This window comes from Typopeltis vanoorti, chromosome 12 (assembly GCF_054136105.1).
Source record: "Typopeltis vanoorti isolate ZY-2024b chromosome 12, IOZ_Tvanoo_1.0, whole genome shotgun sequence".
In the NCBI taxonomy this organism is placed as follows: Eukaryota; Metazoa; Arthropoda; class Arachnida; order Uropygi; family Thelyphonidae; genus Typopeltis; species Typopeltis vanoorti.
This window is the reverse complement of record NC_143560.1, coordinates 15,963,239-15,982,118: the sequence shown is the minus strand read 5'-3', so window position 1 is coordinate 15,982,118 and position 18,880 is coordinate 15,963,239. Positions and strand designations below refer to the sequence as shown.

General features: G+C 36.0%; 1 protein-coding gene across 4 annotated transcripts in view; it reads right to left on the bottom strand.

The window, feature by feature from the left end:
* Nucleotides 1–18,880, bottom strand: part of LOC150100597 (solute carrier family 41 member 1-like) — a 235,405-nt gene that overhangs the window by 87,745 nt on the left and 128,780 nt on the right. For 3 of the 4 annotated variants that reach the window (XR_016549114.1, XM_090401067.1, XM_090401066.1), the window contains exons 8-9: nt 16,055–16,128; nt 11,485–11,616 (exon numbers count right to left, since the gene is read on the bottom strand). Coding sequence is in view for 3 of the 4 variants with exons in the window: in XM_090401067.1 (XP_090257193.1) it covers nt 11,485–11,616; nt 16,055–16,128 (206 nt within the window). In the remaining variant the exon portion in view is untranslated. The remainder of the gene's footprint in view (nt 1–11,484; nt 11,617–16,054; nt 16,129–18,880) is intronic. The other variant, XM_090401068.1, reaches the window with a different exon arrangement.

Genomic DNA, 18,880 nt, shown 5'->3' with positions numbered 1-18,880 from the left:
TCTTAGTGTGCAGGTTTAGGGCCATGAAGTAATGATCTGCTACTTTGCACTTTATGACTGATGCAGTGTGACTGTTTGGAGGTGCTCGGATGTTTATATGATCTAGGTAGGAAGCAGTGATAGTGTTTCCGAATATTTCTTCTCTAGTACATGATGTTATTGTTGGTATTAGGTTATACATGGATAGCATGTCTAGATATTGTACAGTGTTGTTCTGGTTTTCGTTTGCAATATTTATGTTTATGTCGCCGATTATCATTAGGTATTGGTTGAGCATATTTCTTGGAGTGAAAGCCAGCAATTGAGTTAGTTTAAAAATTTTATCATGTTTAAGTTTGGTGGCCTGTAAATAGTGTATTGCTGATTAAATTTCTTTTTCCATGTTTGTATATGGGTGTGATTATGGTGGTCTTCAGCATACTTGGTATCTGTCCTGTTTTAAATATTTTATTTATTAATTTTAGTAGGATGCCTAAGCTAGTTGAATGTTGCTTGATATCCTTAGGTCTTATACCATCAATTCCTGGGCCTTTGTTTGGTTTGATCTGATGTATTACAGAGAGAAGTTCTGCTTCTTTTATGGTTGGGAACCATACTGTCTGTTTTGATTGCGGTCCAAGTGGAGGATCACGTTTTGTGATTGGGGAATATTTCTGTGCAGTTCTTGGATGGAGTCTGCAAGTATTATGGGATGCTGTCTATTGGTGGTATTAGTGAAATGCAAAGGATTTCAGCATGCTCAAACTGATAGACAGTTTCTATTGCTATTAATTTATGTTCGATAAATATTAATATTCCCCCCCCCCCCTCACCCATCTTTTTGTTTGGCGGCATGATCTATGTTGTTGGAAGCCTGGAATTTGGAAAGCAGTCGCTTCGTCATTAGTTATGGATACTTCTGTTAGGACCAATATATTAATAACACCGGTGTAATTCCTCAGATAAGCCTGTAACAATAACCAATGTTTTCGGATGCTTCTGATGTTAATATGCAAGATTGAGAGTCCTCTCACTTGTACTCTGTGTTGTTTCCATGCATCAAGCGAGTTAAAAGTACAATTGCTGATGTATTCTGGTGTAATTACATCTATCTGATGGTTCACATTCATTTTTGTTGTGTTGAGGTCTTCTTTTTGAACTAATTTGGAGTCTTTTGTTTCACTCTGGCAGCCTATCTATGTTGTCTTCCAAGCTTTTTATTTGTATAGACTTTGAAGTTTGTGACTTTCTCAAGAATATCTTGCCGTCTTTGATCCACAAAAATATAATTTTTTTCTGTTTTTGCTTTTCTTGTTTGGTACAACAGATTCTGATTGAATGATATTAAATACTCTGATAGAAAGATTGGCGTATTGTCTTGCAATGCGTTTAAGTCCTTGACAACTGGTTTTTTTCAGTCTGCTAGCTTTTATGAGATTGTCTCTTGTGCACTTGCTTGTCAGACGAACTATGACTGGTGAGGATCATGGCAAGCCTTGTTTTTTGTTCTTCCTGTGAATCTGATTTATGGTCTGAATATCATATGCTGTAGGGGGATGTCAATTGCATGGACTAACTTTAAAACTACGTCTCTGAGATTTTCTGTGGGTGCAGTTTCTGGAAGACCATTTATGACAAGATCTTCTTCATGTTGTTGTTGATTTAGAAGTTCTTATTGTAGTTTTAGGGAATTAAGTTCTTGACTGAGTTCGGATGTGTCTTTCATCAATTTGTCAGTTAGTACGTTAATGCTGATTTTAATGTCTTTTATCATTTGTAAGACTTCTTCTTCACCTTTTGAATTATTATATTTAAGAAACTCTTCATATTCGCTAATTTTTTTTGTTATGTGTTTATTCTGTTTATCAAAGAGTTCTTGGACAAGATCTACTAAGCTGGCTTTTATATTCTCTAAACCTTTTTCTAGTAATAAATTTATGGAATTCAAATTATAAGACTCACCGGTATTTTTTTGTCTGTTCAGTTCATCGTCCAATTCTGCCTCTGGTGTAATCAGTTGTGCCGTGGGTGGTGGCATTTCTTTGTTCTCTCTGCAGTATATGCACTTCCATTCCTCTCGTTTGGCACTGGATTTGCATTGCTATGTTGTTTCTGAAATTCCAGAACATGTAAAGTGAAGATTCCTAAGGCATTTCCTGCAGGTGATATGACTTCTGTCACACGATAAATCCTTCAGGCACTTGTTGCACTTCATGACTCACCTTTCTTCCCTTGAGCAACTGTAAAGATGGCAATGTCCTTTGTTCTATGCTCGTTTGTGACCACGGTGAACTCTGTTCAATTTTCAGCACACTCAAAATTTGGATTCCACTTGGCTGATTTTGATGAATTATATATCACTGTCTTCAGCGTGACAAGCAGAATTATTTTATGACACTTTCAAATTAAAAACAGGAGTTAGAACCACTTCAAAACTATAAAAGATGGGAGCAGCGATACCACCATTCAATACTTAAACAATTATTATTATTATTATTATTATTGCATGGTGGTATTGCTGCTCCCATTTTTTATAGTTTAAAAGTGGTTCTAACTCCTGCTGTTTTTAATTTAAAAGTGTCATAAAGTAATTCTACTCTGAATCTTGAAGAGTTGCAGATAATGGTTCTGAGAGTGGGTTGTCATCAATTGTCCATAATCCTTTATAATATTTAAGCCAGTTTCCAAAGGTATGGTATTGATCTTGATCAATTCTCTAAGAATTGATCAATTCTCATTATTATTAATGTCTCTTATAAATTTATGTTTGTGTTCGAGGTTTATTAATGGTGTTTTCTAAACTGGTAACAAAATTGTTCCATTGAACTTTAACCTTTTATGTGTTTCTCTTTTTTGCTATTGCACTTTTGTGTTTATGTTCAATTTCATCCTCTATTTTGTTTGTGCTTAACCATTTTTTATAGGCCTTCCATTTTTTCATCTATAATTTTCCTGATTTCTGGGTTCCAGTTACAAAGATCTTTTTTTCTTTTCCATTGTTTTTTTCATTCCCAAGATTTCTCGGGCTGAATCACCTAAAATATTATTATTATTAGCCAGCCTGGTTGGCCGAGTGGTTAGCGTATTTGCTCTAAAGCCAAAAGGCTGCAGGTTCAAATCCCACCGTGGGCATGGATGTTTGTGATTGTCTGTGAAAATACTAGTGGTGGTAGGTGGTAGATGCCATTGGTATAGTAGTTGCAGTTTGGTGTAGTTGGTGGATTGAGTGGTTTAGACAGAGAGTTGTAGAGTAGGTGCCCTCCCTCGATGAGTCTTTGGACTCCCTGGAGGTGTCATAGTAATAATAATAATTATTAATACACTTTGGTATTAGGTCTAGCTACTCACTGATGAAGCCTCAAAAAAGGCTGAAACCGGTTTGGGTAGTGACCTCCCTCCATAATGTAATAACAGCATACATTTCCTAGGAAATGTGTTTTTACATTATGGAAAATACCTAAGAATAGCGATCTGAACTTCTTCCTCCACCTTTGCAACGAGTTGCCCGATATTGTACTACGTACTAGGATCACTTGCATTGGCTAATGCTAGTGTCGCCGATACTTTATAGTTTACTATATTCGGCAAGAAACTCTCTGATTCCAATCTTTGAGTTTCTTATTCGGTTTTAAAACTATGTGGGATTTAATATCCCCTTAATTTAAGTAATGTTTTCATTGCCGAAATGAAGCTTATTAGCTCTTTATATTTAAGTAATAATAATAATAATATTATTATTATTATTATTATCCCAAGACCTCATGGAGTCAAAGACTCATCTAGGAGGTCCTTTTCTCAAACACACAGCTCATCGTACTGTGCCTTAAACACACTCAAATTCTCTGCAGATACCACACACCCAGGCAAGGCATTCCAATCATTCACAACTCTGCATGAAAAAAATCTGCTTCTCACTCCCCCGCTAACACCCTCCTTATACAGCTTCCAGGGATGTATGTTGTCTGGTTCTCCCCAATCTCTCACTGTTTGCTGTAAAACTTCTCTAACATTGATCCTATAACAACCCTTTACTAAGTTGTAGGTCTCTATCATATCATCCCTCTTCCTCCTATCCACTAGACTGTAAATTGCATCTTCTCAACCTTTCCTCATATTCAGAGATCAGAAACTACCTTAGTAAGTTGTCTCTGGATTCTTTCCAACATCTCTTCATCCTTTTGAAAACTAGGTGACCAAATCTGTGCACAGAACTCCATGTGTGGCCTGATCAAAGCTTATACAATGGAACAAGAATATCTCCTTACTTCTACAAGTCAGTGACCAGAATTCTTTGAGTTGTCCTCACAATTTTGGCAATGTGTCCCCTAATTTTCAGATCCTTATCCACTATCACCCCAAGATCTCTTATTTCCTCCCCCTGCAACAATATATCCCCACCAAGCACAAATTCTACATCCCATCTTTGTTTCCCAAATTTTAACCTTTGGGAAAATTACATTTTACAACACTGAACTTACTTCCCCATTCACTCAATTTATTCAAGTCTTCTTGTAAGGCTACAACATCTTCTCTACTCTTCATAGTTTGTCCCGACTTTGCATCATCTGCAAACAACTGAATACCCCCATCCAAATCTTTGCCAATATTATTAACATACAGGCTAAACAGCATGTTAATATATTCACCTGAGAGTAGTTGTAGCTGTAATTTTTCATTTAATTTTTGCTGATATAGTTTTCTTTTATTGAGGTCAGATAATGAGCTAACTTTGAACCTAAGTTTGAGGTTGTCTAATGGATACTGGTCCATTAGATACAGTTCCCCTGTAATATCAATACAGGGGAACTGTATTGATATAACACATAGATAATGATCTGGTTCAATCTCAAAATCTCAGAAGACTCTAACATCAAGAATGAATCTACCTATTTTATTAATTTTATTAATGTCTATAATAGATTTCAATCCTCTTGCTGACCCTCTGAATTTATGGATGTCTTTGTGTTTGAACATTGTATTCATTATTCTTAGATTATTGTAGATAGAGAAGTCAATTAATCTTTGGTTATTTCTATTTTTTACTATTCCCCAAAAGTTCTGATGTGATTTTGGATTTTCATATTACCACACAAGCATTTAACTTCCCTACCAGCCAAGGTGGAATGAAATAGTGAGCCCAAATTGCACTTCTTATGCATGTTATTCAATGGGTGTGACAGAACCATATCCAGATTTAGCTGGACGTCTATAGATGTCATGGCCGGTTGGCAGGTTAAATCATCTAGCAGTAATAACATGTCATTTTTGTTTATTTTTTATGTTATATTTTTGAGAAGAGAGAGAAGAGGAAAGTTCTCAGAGTGTATAATACAAGAACTGTGAGATATCCTCTATTAAGTTTCAATCTGAGTTGTAATATTCTATTGTTCCAGTATTTATAGTTATTAATATTGTCTTTAAGGGATTTATGAATCATAGTTGATACTCCTGCTCTTGCTCTCTGGTCCTCTTGTATTCTGCTATAGATATGTATGTAGTTATCGGTTTCTTTGGTTCCCTGATTTTTCTTCTTTGTTTCAGTCAGTATTGTTACTTTGATTTTCTTTTGATACAAAATTTCATCTATTTTGTTTTCTTTGTAAGATAAACTTCCTACATCCCAGGTAGCAAAATGAGTGACAATCGTTTTCCAATGGGTATCTTTAGCCGGTCTAGGGTCATTTAAATTGTGAGTGTTCCTTGAATTCTTTCTTTGAAACTTGAAAGTAATTAAAATACTTGTGAGTTCATTACTAGCCAAAGCACAAATGACAGGGCTGCTGTCTCTGGCTGTTGGACTAGCCCATAAGACAAAATGAAATAGTAAAATAGGAAAGATTCACCCTAGCCCTCAAATACTCTAATAGTGTTGGAGAGGAGACAGGAAGAAGAGAAAAATAGGAAAGAAGTAGGGGGGCAGGGAGGGACCAGTCTAAAGATAATATAACAGATGTATATTATTATATGAAGTAAGGTATGGTCCAGCATCAAGTACCTCGGGGATTACTACTCCCCTACTCACTAAAGTGAGCACTTGAGGTAGATTTATGTTAGTATAGTATTTAAATAGGTCGTGTCTCATTAACATAGGATGAAACACATTTAGTAAATATATTCACAGCACATTTAGTAATTTAAATACACTATCTAAATATAGTGTATCATAATTATTGGTTATTTATATATAAACTAAAACCAAAAGATTTTTCTGCTTCTACATAGATTTTATTTCTCTGTAAAGCACATGTAACAATTTGTCACATCTGCCTGATGACCAAAATGATTTATTTCATCTTCTTCTTATGGGAGTGTACAATCTGTCTAATGTCCAGCATAAATGGGTTAATTAGTTATTATTATTATTATCATCATCATCATTACTCACAGACCTCCATGGAGTCAAAAACTCATTGCAGGAGGTCCCTATGTCATACATACATACAACTCATCATTCTGTGCCTTAAATACATTAAAATTTTCTGCAAACACTATGCTCACAGGCAGTGCATTCCATCATTCACCACTCTTCATGCAAAAAACCTATCATATTACCCCTCCATCTCCTATCCACTAGACTGTGTAAATTTCATCTTCTCAACCAACTTCCATTAAATTCCCATAAATTCCGTTAAATAAATAAGAAAAAAAAAAGTACAAACAATTACAAGCAAAAAAACATTTAAGTACTAAATATAATTAAATAAAATGAAATATAACTAAATACAGTAATGAAAACTTAGCTTTGTTTAGTCTTCCACCAAACGAAGCTAAGTTTTAAATGAAATATAACTAAATACAGTAATGCTTCGTTTTGTCTTCCACCGTTATTATTATTATTATTATTATTATTATTATTATTATTAAACAAGACCTCATGGAGTCAAAGACTCATCTAGGAGGTCCTTTTATCTCACACACATCTCATCATACCGGGTCTTAAACACATTCAAACTCCTTGCAGACACCACACTCTCAGGCAAGGCATTCCAATCATTCACAACTCTGCACGAAAAAAACCTACCTCTCACTCCCCTACTCACACCCTCTTTATACAGTTTCCAGGGATGACCTCTGGTTCTCCCCTGATCTCCCACTATTCGCTGTAGAACTTCTCCACCATTGATCCTATAGCAACCCCTTACCACTTGTAGGTCTCTATCATATCTCCCCTCTTCCTTCTCTCCACTAGTCTCTGCAAATTACATCTTTTCAATCTTTCCTCATACTCGACATTCCAGAGGTCAGAAACTACCTTAGTCAGTCGCCTTTGGACCCTTTCCAACATCTCTTCATCCTTCTGAAAACCAGGTGACCAAATCTGGGCACAATAGTCCATGTGTGGCCTAATCAAAGCCTTATACAATGGAACAAGAATCTCCCTACTTCTCCCTACTTCTACAAGTCAGTGTCCTCCTCATCATTCCCAGAAGTCTTTGTGTTGTCTTCACAATTTTGGCGATGTGACCCCTAAATTTTAGATCCTTATCCACTATCACTCCCAGATCTCTTATTTCCTCTACTTCCAACAATATATTCTTACCAAGCATAAATTCTGCATCCCATCTTTGTTTTCCAAATTTTAAAACCTTACATTTTGCAACATTGAACTCACACCCCCATTTGCTTGCCCAATCACTCAATTTATTCAAGTCTTTTTGCAAGGCCACAACATCTTCACTACTCTTTATGGTTCGTCCCAACTTTGCATCATCTGCAAACAACTGAATATCTCCATCCAAATCTTCGCCAATATCATTAATATACAAGTTAAATAGTAATGGCCCTAAAACAGATCCCTGAGGCACTCCACTAGTGACTTTCCTTTTCCTGGATATTGCACCCCCATACACAACTTGTTGATACCTATCAGATAGCCAGTCTCCAATCCAATGCACTAATCTAATATCCAACCCCATCTGCTCTAGTTTGACTGTCAACTTATCATGAGGCACTCTATCAAAAGCTTTTGCGAAATCCAAGTATATTACTGTGTATCCTTCTCCTCTGTCCAAGGAAGCAGTCACTTTATTGTAATAAGTAAGTAGATTACTAAAACACGACCTCCCTTTAGCAAATCCATGCTGTCCATCAAAGATTATACCATTGTTGTCAACCCAACTCTGGATTCTAGTTCTCACAAGCTTCTCCAACAACTTAACCACAACACCCGACACACAGATAGGCCTATAGTTTGATGCTTGAGTTCGATCACCTCCTTTATGAAGTGGCACAATCTTGCCCTCCTTCCACTCTTTAGGGACTTGACCAAGTGCAAGACTCGTATTAAAAAAATATGTCAAGGCAGGTGTCAATTCTCTGGCACATTCCTTCAGAATACGCAATGATATATTATCAAGTCCCACAGCCTTATTTACATCTAGTTTACTCAACTCCCCAAACACCTCTTGCTCACTTACAGTCAGTCTCTCCTCCCCATCATCAACTGCTCTTAATCTCTCCATGAAGTCACATTCACAAGATTGAAAGATCTTTATGAACTGCTCATTAAGTATCTCCACCACACATTCTGCAACAGCTGTCTTTATACCATTTCCTCCAATCAATGTCATCCTTCCATAATCATTCTTTCTTTTGCTGGCTACATATCGAAAGAACTCCCTAGGATTCTTTTTAGCTTCATTAGCTAACTGCTGTTCATACCTCTCTTTAGCTACTCTCACCAACCAAGTCACTCTCCTTGTGAGAAGGTTAAATAAGTTATGCATTCGATTCCGACGGTAACCAAAATATATTATATCGCGACAGCAACTAATTTCCAAAAAACAACCACTGAAGTACACTTGTATTCAGAGAAACAATTTAGCACTCAAAAACGTAGAAAAATGGGAGAAAAAATGGACTATTCACCGATTAAAAATCACTTTCTTCTGCACAGCTCAAATTCACTGCCGCGTGGGGTGGGGTGTTGCTACAGTTGCTACTGTTTCTTCACTAAGAAGAGTTGATAATAACTGAGTTGTCATCTCTCCCACCAGTTGGAGAGAGAGAGTGACCATATGGTTTTGACTTGGAAAATGAATAGACATGCAGGAGTATCAAAGAGATGGGAACTTATGTGGAATTATAATGCAGGTGATTATAATAGTCTTAGACGTCAACTTTGGGAAGTTTCATGGAGGGAGGAATTGGAAGGCCAGGATATCATTAGTGCGTGGGAAATTTTGAAAGAATATTTGTTAGCAGCAATGGTAAGTTGTATACCACGAGTGAAGGAAGAGGACACAATTTGGAGTAAAGTGAATGACAAACAATATTAAACAGGAATTGCATGTGAAAAAGAGGCTATGGAAGAGATATAAGGAGACAGGTGAAGAGAAGATGCATGAAGAATATAAGACACAGGCCAGAAGAGTGACTAGTGTGGTAAGGAAAGCGAAACTGGAATATGAGAGGGGATTGGCCCTAAGATCCAAAGAAAATCCTAGGGAATTTTTTAGCTATGTGGCCAGTAGGAGGAGAAATGACTGTGGAAGAATGATATTGTGGGATAAAAATGGGAATAGAGTGACTGATGCAGAGAACATAGTGGAATTGTTCAATGAACACTTTAATGGAGTATTTCATCTTAGAGGAGTTAGTTTTAATGCTAGAGGGATAGGGCTGGTTTGAGGTTTAGAGGTACAGGAAGAGAGTGTGTTTCAGATACTGAGTACTCTGGATGTCAGTAAAGCTGTGGGACTGGATGGTATTTCACCACGAATTTTGAGAGAATGTGCTAGGGAACTGACAGTGCCTTTAACCTGGCTTTTCAATGAAAGTCTGGCTATGGCAAAGGTGCCCAGGGAATGGAAGGAAAGTAAGATAGTGCCATTGCATAAGGGTGGAAGTGTCTAATTATAGGCCAGTCTGTGTGTCATCAGTAGTTGTTAAGATCTTGGAGAAAGTAGTGAGGAACCGTATACAGTATTGGGCAGATGAGGGTAATGTTATCTGTGAGAGTCAACATGGATTTGTGAACGGACGCTCTTGTTTTAGCAATATGCTAGCCTTTTATAATAAAGTTACAAGAACATAAGATGAGGGAAAGGCATATACTGCAATTTTCTTAGACTTAGCGAAGGCATTTGACAGGGTGCCACGTGATAAGCTGATATTTAATTTGCAGCACATGGGTCTGGATGTCAGATTGGTCAACTGGATTCAGGATTGGCTGTCTGATAAGTATCAGAGAGTTGTGTATGGTGGAGCAGTTTCAAGGAGGCAGAGGGTTACAAGTGGGGTCCCACAGGGCTCAGTACTAGGACCTATATTGTTTAACCTTTATATCAATGACATTGCCAGTGGATTGCAAGGGGATATTCAGTTGTTTGTGGATGATGCGAAGCTGGGAAGGATTATCAGTAATAGTGCAGATGTAGTAGCCCTGCACGAGGATTTAAATAAGCTAGATGGATGGGCAAATGAATGGGGGTTTCAGTTTAATGCAGCAAAATGTAAGGTCTTGAGGTTTGGGAAACATCAATGGAATGCTGCATACTCTATGGGAGGAGTTATACTGGAGGAAGTAGGGTAGACAAGAGATCTGGGGTTGATGATTGATAGAAACCTGAAGTTTAGGGGACATATTGCAAAGGTGGTAAAGGTAACACAGAGGATTGCTGCAATTATGAGAAGGACACTGACCTGCAGATATAAGAGGGTTATCATTCCATTGTATAAGTTTCTGATCAGACCACACTTGGACTATTGTTCTCAGATTTGGTCCCCAGGATTTGAAGGGGATAAATTAGCTGTGGAAAGGATACAAAGACGGATGACAAAGATGGTTTCAGGACTGTACAAGCATAATTATGACGATTGGCTGAGGGAATGTGGACTGCAGAGTTTGGTGGATAGAAGAAGGAGAGGTGATATGATTGAGACTTTTAAACTGTTGAGAGGTGGTTACAGGGTTGACACTGGGGAGTTCTTTCGATTGGTTGAACAGCGGGAAGGAGTGATGACAAGAGGCCATCCCTGGAAGTTACGAAAGGAAACTGTGAGCAAGAGGGTAAGGAGTGGTTTCTTTGTGTGGAGGGTGGTTGAACTGTGGAATTGCCTGATGGAGTGGTGGGAGCGAGAACGGTCAATGAGTTTAAGGAGTGGTATGATAGACTGTTTCTTAGGAGGGACCTCCCCTCTATGTGTCTTGACAGACTTTATGTTCTTAGGAAGGACCTCCCACGATGAGTCTTTTGACTCCATGGAGGCCTGAATAATAATAATAATAATAATAATAATAATAACCTTTCTTCATGTCAACATTCCAAAGACCAGAAATTGTCTTAATCAATTGACACTGAACCCTTTCAAATATCTCTTCATCCTGTATCTTAATTCACTGAAATTTAAGACAAAAATCTTTTTTCTTGGTGATTCACTTGATGAAAAGTAAATATGATTGGCAAATTCAATCATATTTAATAGGAAAGAATTTATAATTAATAATCACTTAATACTTCAAAACTTTATCCCAAACTATTAAAAAGAATTTTGAACTGTTACCTTTTCCAAAGAAGGAAGTACAAGGGCTAATACATCGTGACATACCCGCTGGCATTATTCCAAGTTGACTTCTTTGATGGAAGAAAGTGGAAAGTCTGCTTGCTTGAACAGCAACAAGATTACCACCTGTTCCTGATAAAAATTCAAATAAGCATGGGATAGAAACTTGGCAAGACCAAGAGGAATTTCAAAAACTTTTACAAAAGCATTTTTCACTCTAAAAGACTGTAGACTTCCCTACAACTATTATCAAATAATTTTAGAGACCTACCTAAATACAAAGATTTTGGGGGGGCTGGCCCCCCAAAAGAAAAAGGAAAAAAACACTAGAAAATTTAAAAAATCTTTTTCTAATAAAAATTAATTTTTTTTATATTTATGTTGTGTCGTGTCGTCTATTTCTATACTACTTATGAATTAGCTGTCACATAAGGTGGGAATACCCTATAGCTCTCAGGAATAACGGCTGCTGTGAACTCAAGGTGAATAAAGCAGTGCTAAGGTGGACCGAGCGCTACTTCATTTGCCCGAGTTGGCTCAGAGGAGATCACAGGCATCATGTTTTGGCGATCACTCCAGATGCTCAGTAAAAGGTCGTAAGCAATGTGTAGTGTGTATTCTCAAATCATCTAGTCAAATTGGGCACCCCCCCCCCCAATTTTACTGTATTAAATCTTGAGTGCGCCACTGATTTGTATATATTTGTACATTATTTTATTTGCAGGTTATTCATTATATATATATATATATATATAGTCCAATACAAATCTGCAAAATACCCTGACTATAATTGAATAACTGTTGTAATAAATTTGGTATGAAAATCAGCAATAAAAAGACAAGAGAACAAGTAAAACATTTCAGCTATTTAGGCACAATTATTAGTGATGAATTAAATATTAAATTGAAGGAATAAAATGAATTAAATGAAGGTGAATTAAATATGGAAATAGACAACAGAATTAGTAATGGTAGGAAGTCTATAAATTAAAGATGCCAAAAAATTATATTCTTGGTTAATCCTTTATCTAAGTGTAAGCAAACAAAGTTTGCACCTGAAGTAATTTCAGGACTGGGTAACTGGTATATAGAAGCTAATGACTACACATCACTTGCCTTATTATCCCATAATGCAAATCACATATTCTTATGGACATATATAATGCTATGCATTATGGGAAAGGTCACTAATCAGACCTGTTTCGACCTTTATTGAGGTCTCATCAGTGCGAGCCAGACCCAGAAGTGATACCAAGGTTGAAGTAATGCTACTCATACATGGAAATATGACTTCTGCATTACTTCAACCTTGGTATCCCTTCTGGGTCTGGTACCACTGATAAGTCCTCAATAAAGGTTGAAACCAGTCTGATTAGTGACCTTCCCATGATGCATAGCATTTTATATATCCATAAGAATATGTGCTTTGCATTATTGGATACTAAGACAAGTGATGTGAAGTCATTAGCCTCAATATACGAGTTGCCCAGTCCTGAAATTACTTAAGTTGAAAACTTTGTTTGCTTACACTTGGATAAAGGATTAAACCAAGAGTATAATTTCTTGGCATCTTTAATTTATAGTATAATCAAGTGGAAAAACTTACCACATGGTAGGAAGCCAACTGAATAAATTTATATGGAATAAGAAAGAAATTAGTCAAGAGTCAAGAAGTTAGCTGCATAGAAGACAGTCTTCAAACCAATTTTAACTTATGTATCTGAGAGCTGTATTGCATTTTTTAAAAGGTTTTGATTTAACCAGTGAAACCTATAAAAAAATGCACTAAGAAAAGGTCAACATAAAGGCACTTGGGCAACAGTTGTGTTCCTTTATGTAGTGCAAACTAAGGCAACTGTGATGCCAAGGATTGTATTCTTGTAAGCTCTCAGGTCAAATTTTATGAAACTTTCATAAGTTTCTACAAACATTTGGGCTTGAAATAATGTAGGATCTTTAATATCCACTTCTCTTATGTAATTTTACATTGCCAAAATTAAACCATGTGGCTCTTTCTTTAGTAATTAATTTTACTTACTGATGGAGAGTTCACTTACAAAAAATACATTTCTCTGACAATTGATTTCTTTAGCATTGAATGGGAGTTTTTGCTCTCTTAAGGTTTATGCCTTCAGGAAGCTGTTGAGGATCTGGGAATTTGGGTCCATTGGAGTGGCCTGTATTAGGACTGCTTCGGTTGATGCTTTTACCTGGAACATGAGTGGTTCTGTGAGTGGTAGGGTTAGCCTGTCACTGAGCAGAGCCATTGCTGAGTTAAATGATCCTTCAGGTTGCTCATGGATGGGTGACCTGAGAAATTGCACAAGTTTATGGAGAGACAACCAGTTTGAAACAGTTGTCAGGCCAGTGAAACCTAAAAAATGCACTAATAAAAGGTTAACATATGGGTGCTTGGGCAGCAGTCATGTTCTTTTAAGTAGTGCAAGCTAAGGCAACTCCAATGTCGATTATTGTTGTATTCTCGTAAGCTCTCAGGTAAATTTTACGAAACTTTCATAAGTTTCAACAAATATTCGGCTTTGAAATAACGTTAGATCTTTAATATCCACTTTTCCTATGTAATTTTACATCGTCGAATGAAGCTGTATGACTTTTTCTTTAGTAATCACCTCCAGATTTCACATCTCATGAAGCACAATTTCACTAATGCAGTATACACATTATACTTCTGTATAATGATTTAATGTTAATACCTACACCAATGTGGTGTAGGTATTAACATTAAAAATGTAACCCAACTCATTCATCCAAGCTAGAAGTCTATTTAAACTTCTGAAGGGAATTAACATCAGCATCACTCCTTATAACTCTCCTCATCTTTGCATCATGAGTAAAAATTAAAAATCCTCTGTTAATCCAGCATGAAATAATTAACAAATAAGTTAAACTGTAGAGACCCAAGACTTACAGAATTCTATGGCACATGACCGTTGCCTTTCCTTTTCCCAATAACTTGTTGGTATTGGAGAATCAATTTCCTATCCATCTGACCAATCTGTTATCCATCCCCATTTTCTTTGCTTATATATTAACTTGTCATGCAGCAATCTATGAAATCCTACACTATCACCAGATCCAAATATCTACCACACCATGATATCCACATACTTCTAACCCCTTAGAGAATATTCTGAATCTCTGAAGTCAAGGTTTATTGAATAGACACTGATCTCATTCTAGTCCTGACCAACTTCTCCAAAACTTGAACTTCAGACAATCAGAATAGTCTGTAAGTTGGTGAGAAGTTTGTGCAAATAGCAACTCTAATGGACAAATCTCCTTTGTATTTGCTGGCCTGGTTACCCAAATGGATAACACTTCTACTCTCTAACCAATAGATTTTGGGTTTCAAATTCCATTGGATGAACCCTATTATTAATGTTGTTGTTGCTGTTGTTACAATGTTTGCAACATCTTCAGGTATAAATGAATTTCAACTCCCTGTGACACCAGAATCCTGCCTGATGTGGCTAGAAAAAGTTCTTTGTTTACTTTGTAGAGCAGTGTTTCCAAATTATCTAATCCTTAGCCTACCCACATTGCTGATATACTATAGATTTACAATTGTTTGTGAGTAGGATTTACACACATACACTGAAATATTCCTGGATTTTTTTGCTACAACTTTTGATGGAATATTATATACCGAGATAATGTATACATGACTATATAAGCGATACACCATAAGTGATACCGTAAGATAAGAGAGGAGTGTCTAAGAAAAGATGGAAGATAAATGGACTGTTATAGGGTTATTATACCTTTGGATTAAACTTCTCCTCTACTTCATCTTTCTTCAACATGTTGTGTCTACAATACATCAATGAATGAAGTCTGCATATCATTTTTTTGGATTAAACTCAGTGGCACACCCAAGGGGGAGCCAAAGAGGCCCTGGCACCCTCCACCCCAAAGAAAAGAAAAAAAAAAACACTAGAAAAATTTTCAAAAACCTTTTCCTAATTAAAATTCATTTTTTTTTATTTATGTTGTGTCGTGTCTTCTATTTCTATACTACTTATGAATTAGTGATAATTGCAGATTTTCAGTCATTGGTCATATGCGATGTGTAGTGTATATTCTCAGATCGTCTACTCAACTCAGTCCCACCAAGATTAAATCCTGAATGCCACTGTAATTTATAATTTATTACTGTAATTATTATTACATAACTATAACTATCACATAAGTAATAGTTATTACTGTAACTTATACAGTAATAGCAGTTCAATGTTGCCAAAATGAATGTAATATATAAAATTTTACCCTGGTGAAAGGATCTGAAGTTGTATACTCTGTTGGTAAGACCATGCTGCTAGAAAGGATTAATGGTGGATAAAAGGTTGGGGTTTTTAGAGAAATGAAGACTTCTAAAACAGAAAGAAATGCAAGAAGTTTAATGCAATAATGGATGTGGTTGTCTTAAGGTTGGCAGAATGGCCAATTGAAATATTAAGAGTCATATCTTCTGATCACCAAATCTACAATGTTTTTAATCATTAACTCAAAAAAAAAAAAAAAAGGTTGGAAGACATAAATGAAAACTTACCATTTATAACTGGCTGAAACAAGGCAAGACCATGAAAGTGAGTAATAGCTTTCTCCAAAACAAATCCACCACCGCTAAATTAAAAATGCAGTGTTAGATAGAAAAAAATTTCAAGAGAATGCGAATTGTGTTATGCCAAAATGAAAGTAACATTAAAAAAATAATAATAATAAATAAATAAATGAATGAAATTAACATTTCTGTTCAAAAGAAAATTTGAGGACCTTTCACTTGATTAACACAAAATGATACTTTTATAAGGACACATCAATTTTATTAAAAGCAAGAAAAAGAAAATAGGGAAAAAAAGCTATTACTTTGTTCATTGTGGCATAAAATGATTCATATAGCAATAATTATTGTTGTTATTATTATTACGGGTATCTCCATGAAGTTAGTAGACTCATCGTGGGAGACCCAAACTAACAAAACAATATCTGTCATATCTCTTCTTGAATTCATTTACAGACGAAGAGCTCACAACTAAGTCAGGCAATGAATTCCACTCATTCACCACCCTTCAAGCAAAAAACCTTGTTCTCACACCCTTGTTAACCACACTCTTCTTTAATTTCCAGGGATGACCTCTTATTCTTCCATCACTATCACACAGTTGAAACATTTCCCCTGCATCAATCCTATAAAAACCTTTCAGTAATTTAAATGTTCCTATCATATCCACTCTTCTCCACCTATCAACCAACCTCTGCAATCCACAAGCTCTCAATCTATCAATGTAGGGAGCAATTTTTACATCACTCACCAACTTAGTCACTCTTCTCTGAACCATCTCCACAGTCTCCTCATCTCCAAGGAATCCAGGTGACCAGACCTAAGCACAGTAATTCAAATGTGGAAGTATCAGCGCTTTATAAAGGGGAATAATAACCACTTTATCTCTGGATGTCAGTGTGTTCCTCAACAACCAAGCAATCCTATGTGCAATCTCGGACACCTTAGCAATGTGTCCCCTGAACTTCATCTCCCTATCCACTAACACCCCTAAGTCCCTAGCCTCATCAATATCTTGGAGTACTGTTACTTGGAGTATAATACCTACCTTATGGGGAAAAATTAAATCTGCTTATAAAAGCTGATGTACAATCTCAGAAAAAATAACCAATCTTGTAAAATAATTAGAATGTAATCAGAACTGTCCTCATATAAGCAACCCATTACGCTAAAGAGATAAATATTAAAATTATCAATTAAATTTATTTTAGGGAGAATACTGACAAAAAAAAAAAAAACCATCCTGAATATTTTTGAAGAGAACAATGATCACCATATTTTTAAACTTTAAAATTTAATTAGTTAAAGAATTTTTATAAATTTTTATTAATGGGAAGGAAAATAGTATAAAACTGAAAATACAGAAAGTAAAGAAGAAACTAATAAATATAAATAAAAATATATAGTAATAAGAATATAACACAATCAAAAATGAAAGTGCAAAAGATCTGAAAAAGAAGGCCAAAAACTTCAAAAAAATCTATAGTACACATGGCAAGCCAGCAGTAATAATAACAGTGTATTAGATATTTCAAATTAAATCACTGCCAGATTTCATTTGAAGATTGAGTGTGGTGAAAATTTTCATCTTCCATAATCTTCCATTTTACCTTCAAATCAAACAGTTAGCAGATTATGACAGTTTCTATTTTTTAGCCACATTATTAAGTTCAGCACTAAATAAAAAAAATATAATTTTAAAAAGCTGTTTAAGTGACTAGAAGGATAGACAGCAGAAGAACAAGTGGCCATCTCTGAAAACTGTATAAGGAGGATGTGAGCAGTACAGTAAGAATCAGGTTCACTTGAGATTTGGTGAATGTTAACATGTTGATAAGGTTTTGAAGTTTTATGGATTTTATGGGCTTTGTGTGTTACAGCATGTACATCTGCACTACAAGTCTTTTGACTCTGTGAAGGTCTCGTGTTAATAATAATAATAATTAAATTTGAAGGTTTTACAAATATGGTGATAATTTTCCCTTAAAAATTCTTTGCTTTTTATTTGTTGATCTTCTCTCAAAATAAATTTTAATCATTAACTTTAAACATTTTATTTTTTAGCTTTACAATATATTATATTGAAGAAATTAGGAGATTATATTGAGGAATAGGAAGTACAATTTGTGGAAGCATGGTATGTGTTTCAGAGAAGAATGGAATTGTACAGGCATGATGGGTCGCATTTAAATTGCTTTGGAGTGGGTGTACTGACTCACTCCAAAGTAGAAAGTGTTGCTAAATGAAGTACAGTGTGTGCTGCATGCAAGAGATCAAATGTAAGAGATGAAGTGAAAGATCAGGAGAGTGGTATTGAAGAGACAGGAGTGCTTGGCTGCAAAAATGATGGTAGCGTGAGAGAAGAAGAGAGAACAAGAATGCAAGAGAAAAAGGGAAATGGGGGGAGCCTGGTGGACATGGCGTAGGGAGAGTAGATGTTAAAATTAGCAGTGAATGTGAATATAGAGATGGAGTGTATTGTGATGTGGGTGGAGAAATTGAGACCAAGCAGATATATGTGGTGAGTGGTGATTGGAAAAGGGCAGGAGTGGTGAGGAAATCACAACCAACTAGTGGCTTCGATAGGACTGGTTATAGACCTAAAAATGAACTGCTGTGTTTGTTTACAAATGGCAGAAGAATCAGAAATAAGGTGGATGAAATGGTTTCAGTGATTGAGATTATTCACTCTAAAATCCTTGGAATAAGTAAAACATGGCTGAATCAAGATGATATCGTAATGGGAATAGAAATGGAAGGATCCAGTATTTTTCTCAAGGATAGAAAAGGCAAGAAGGAAGGGGAAGTGCTGCT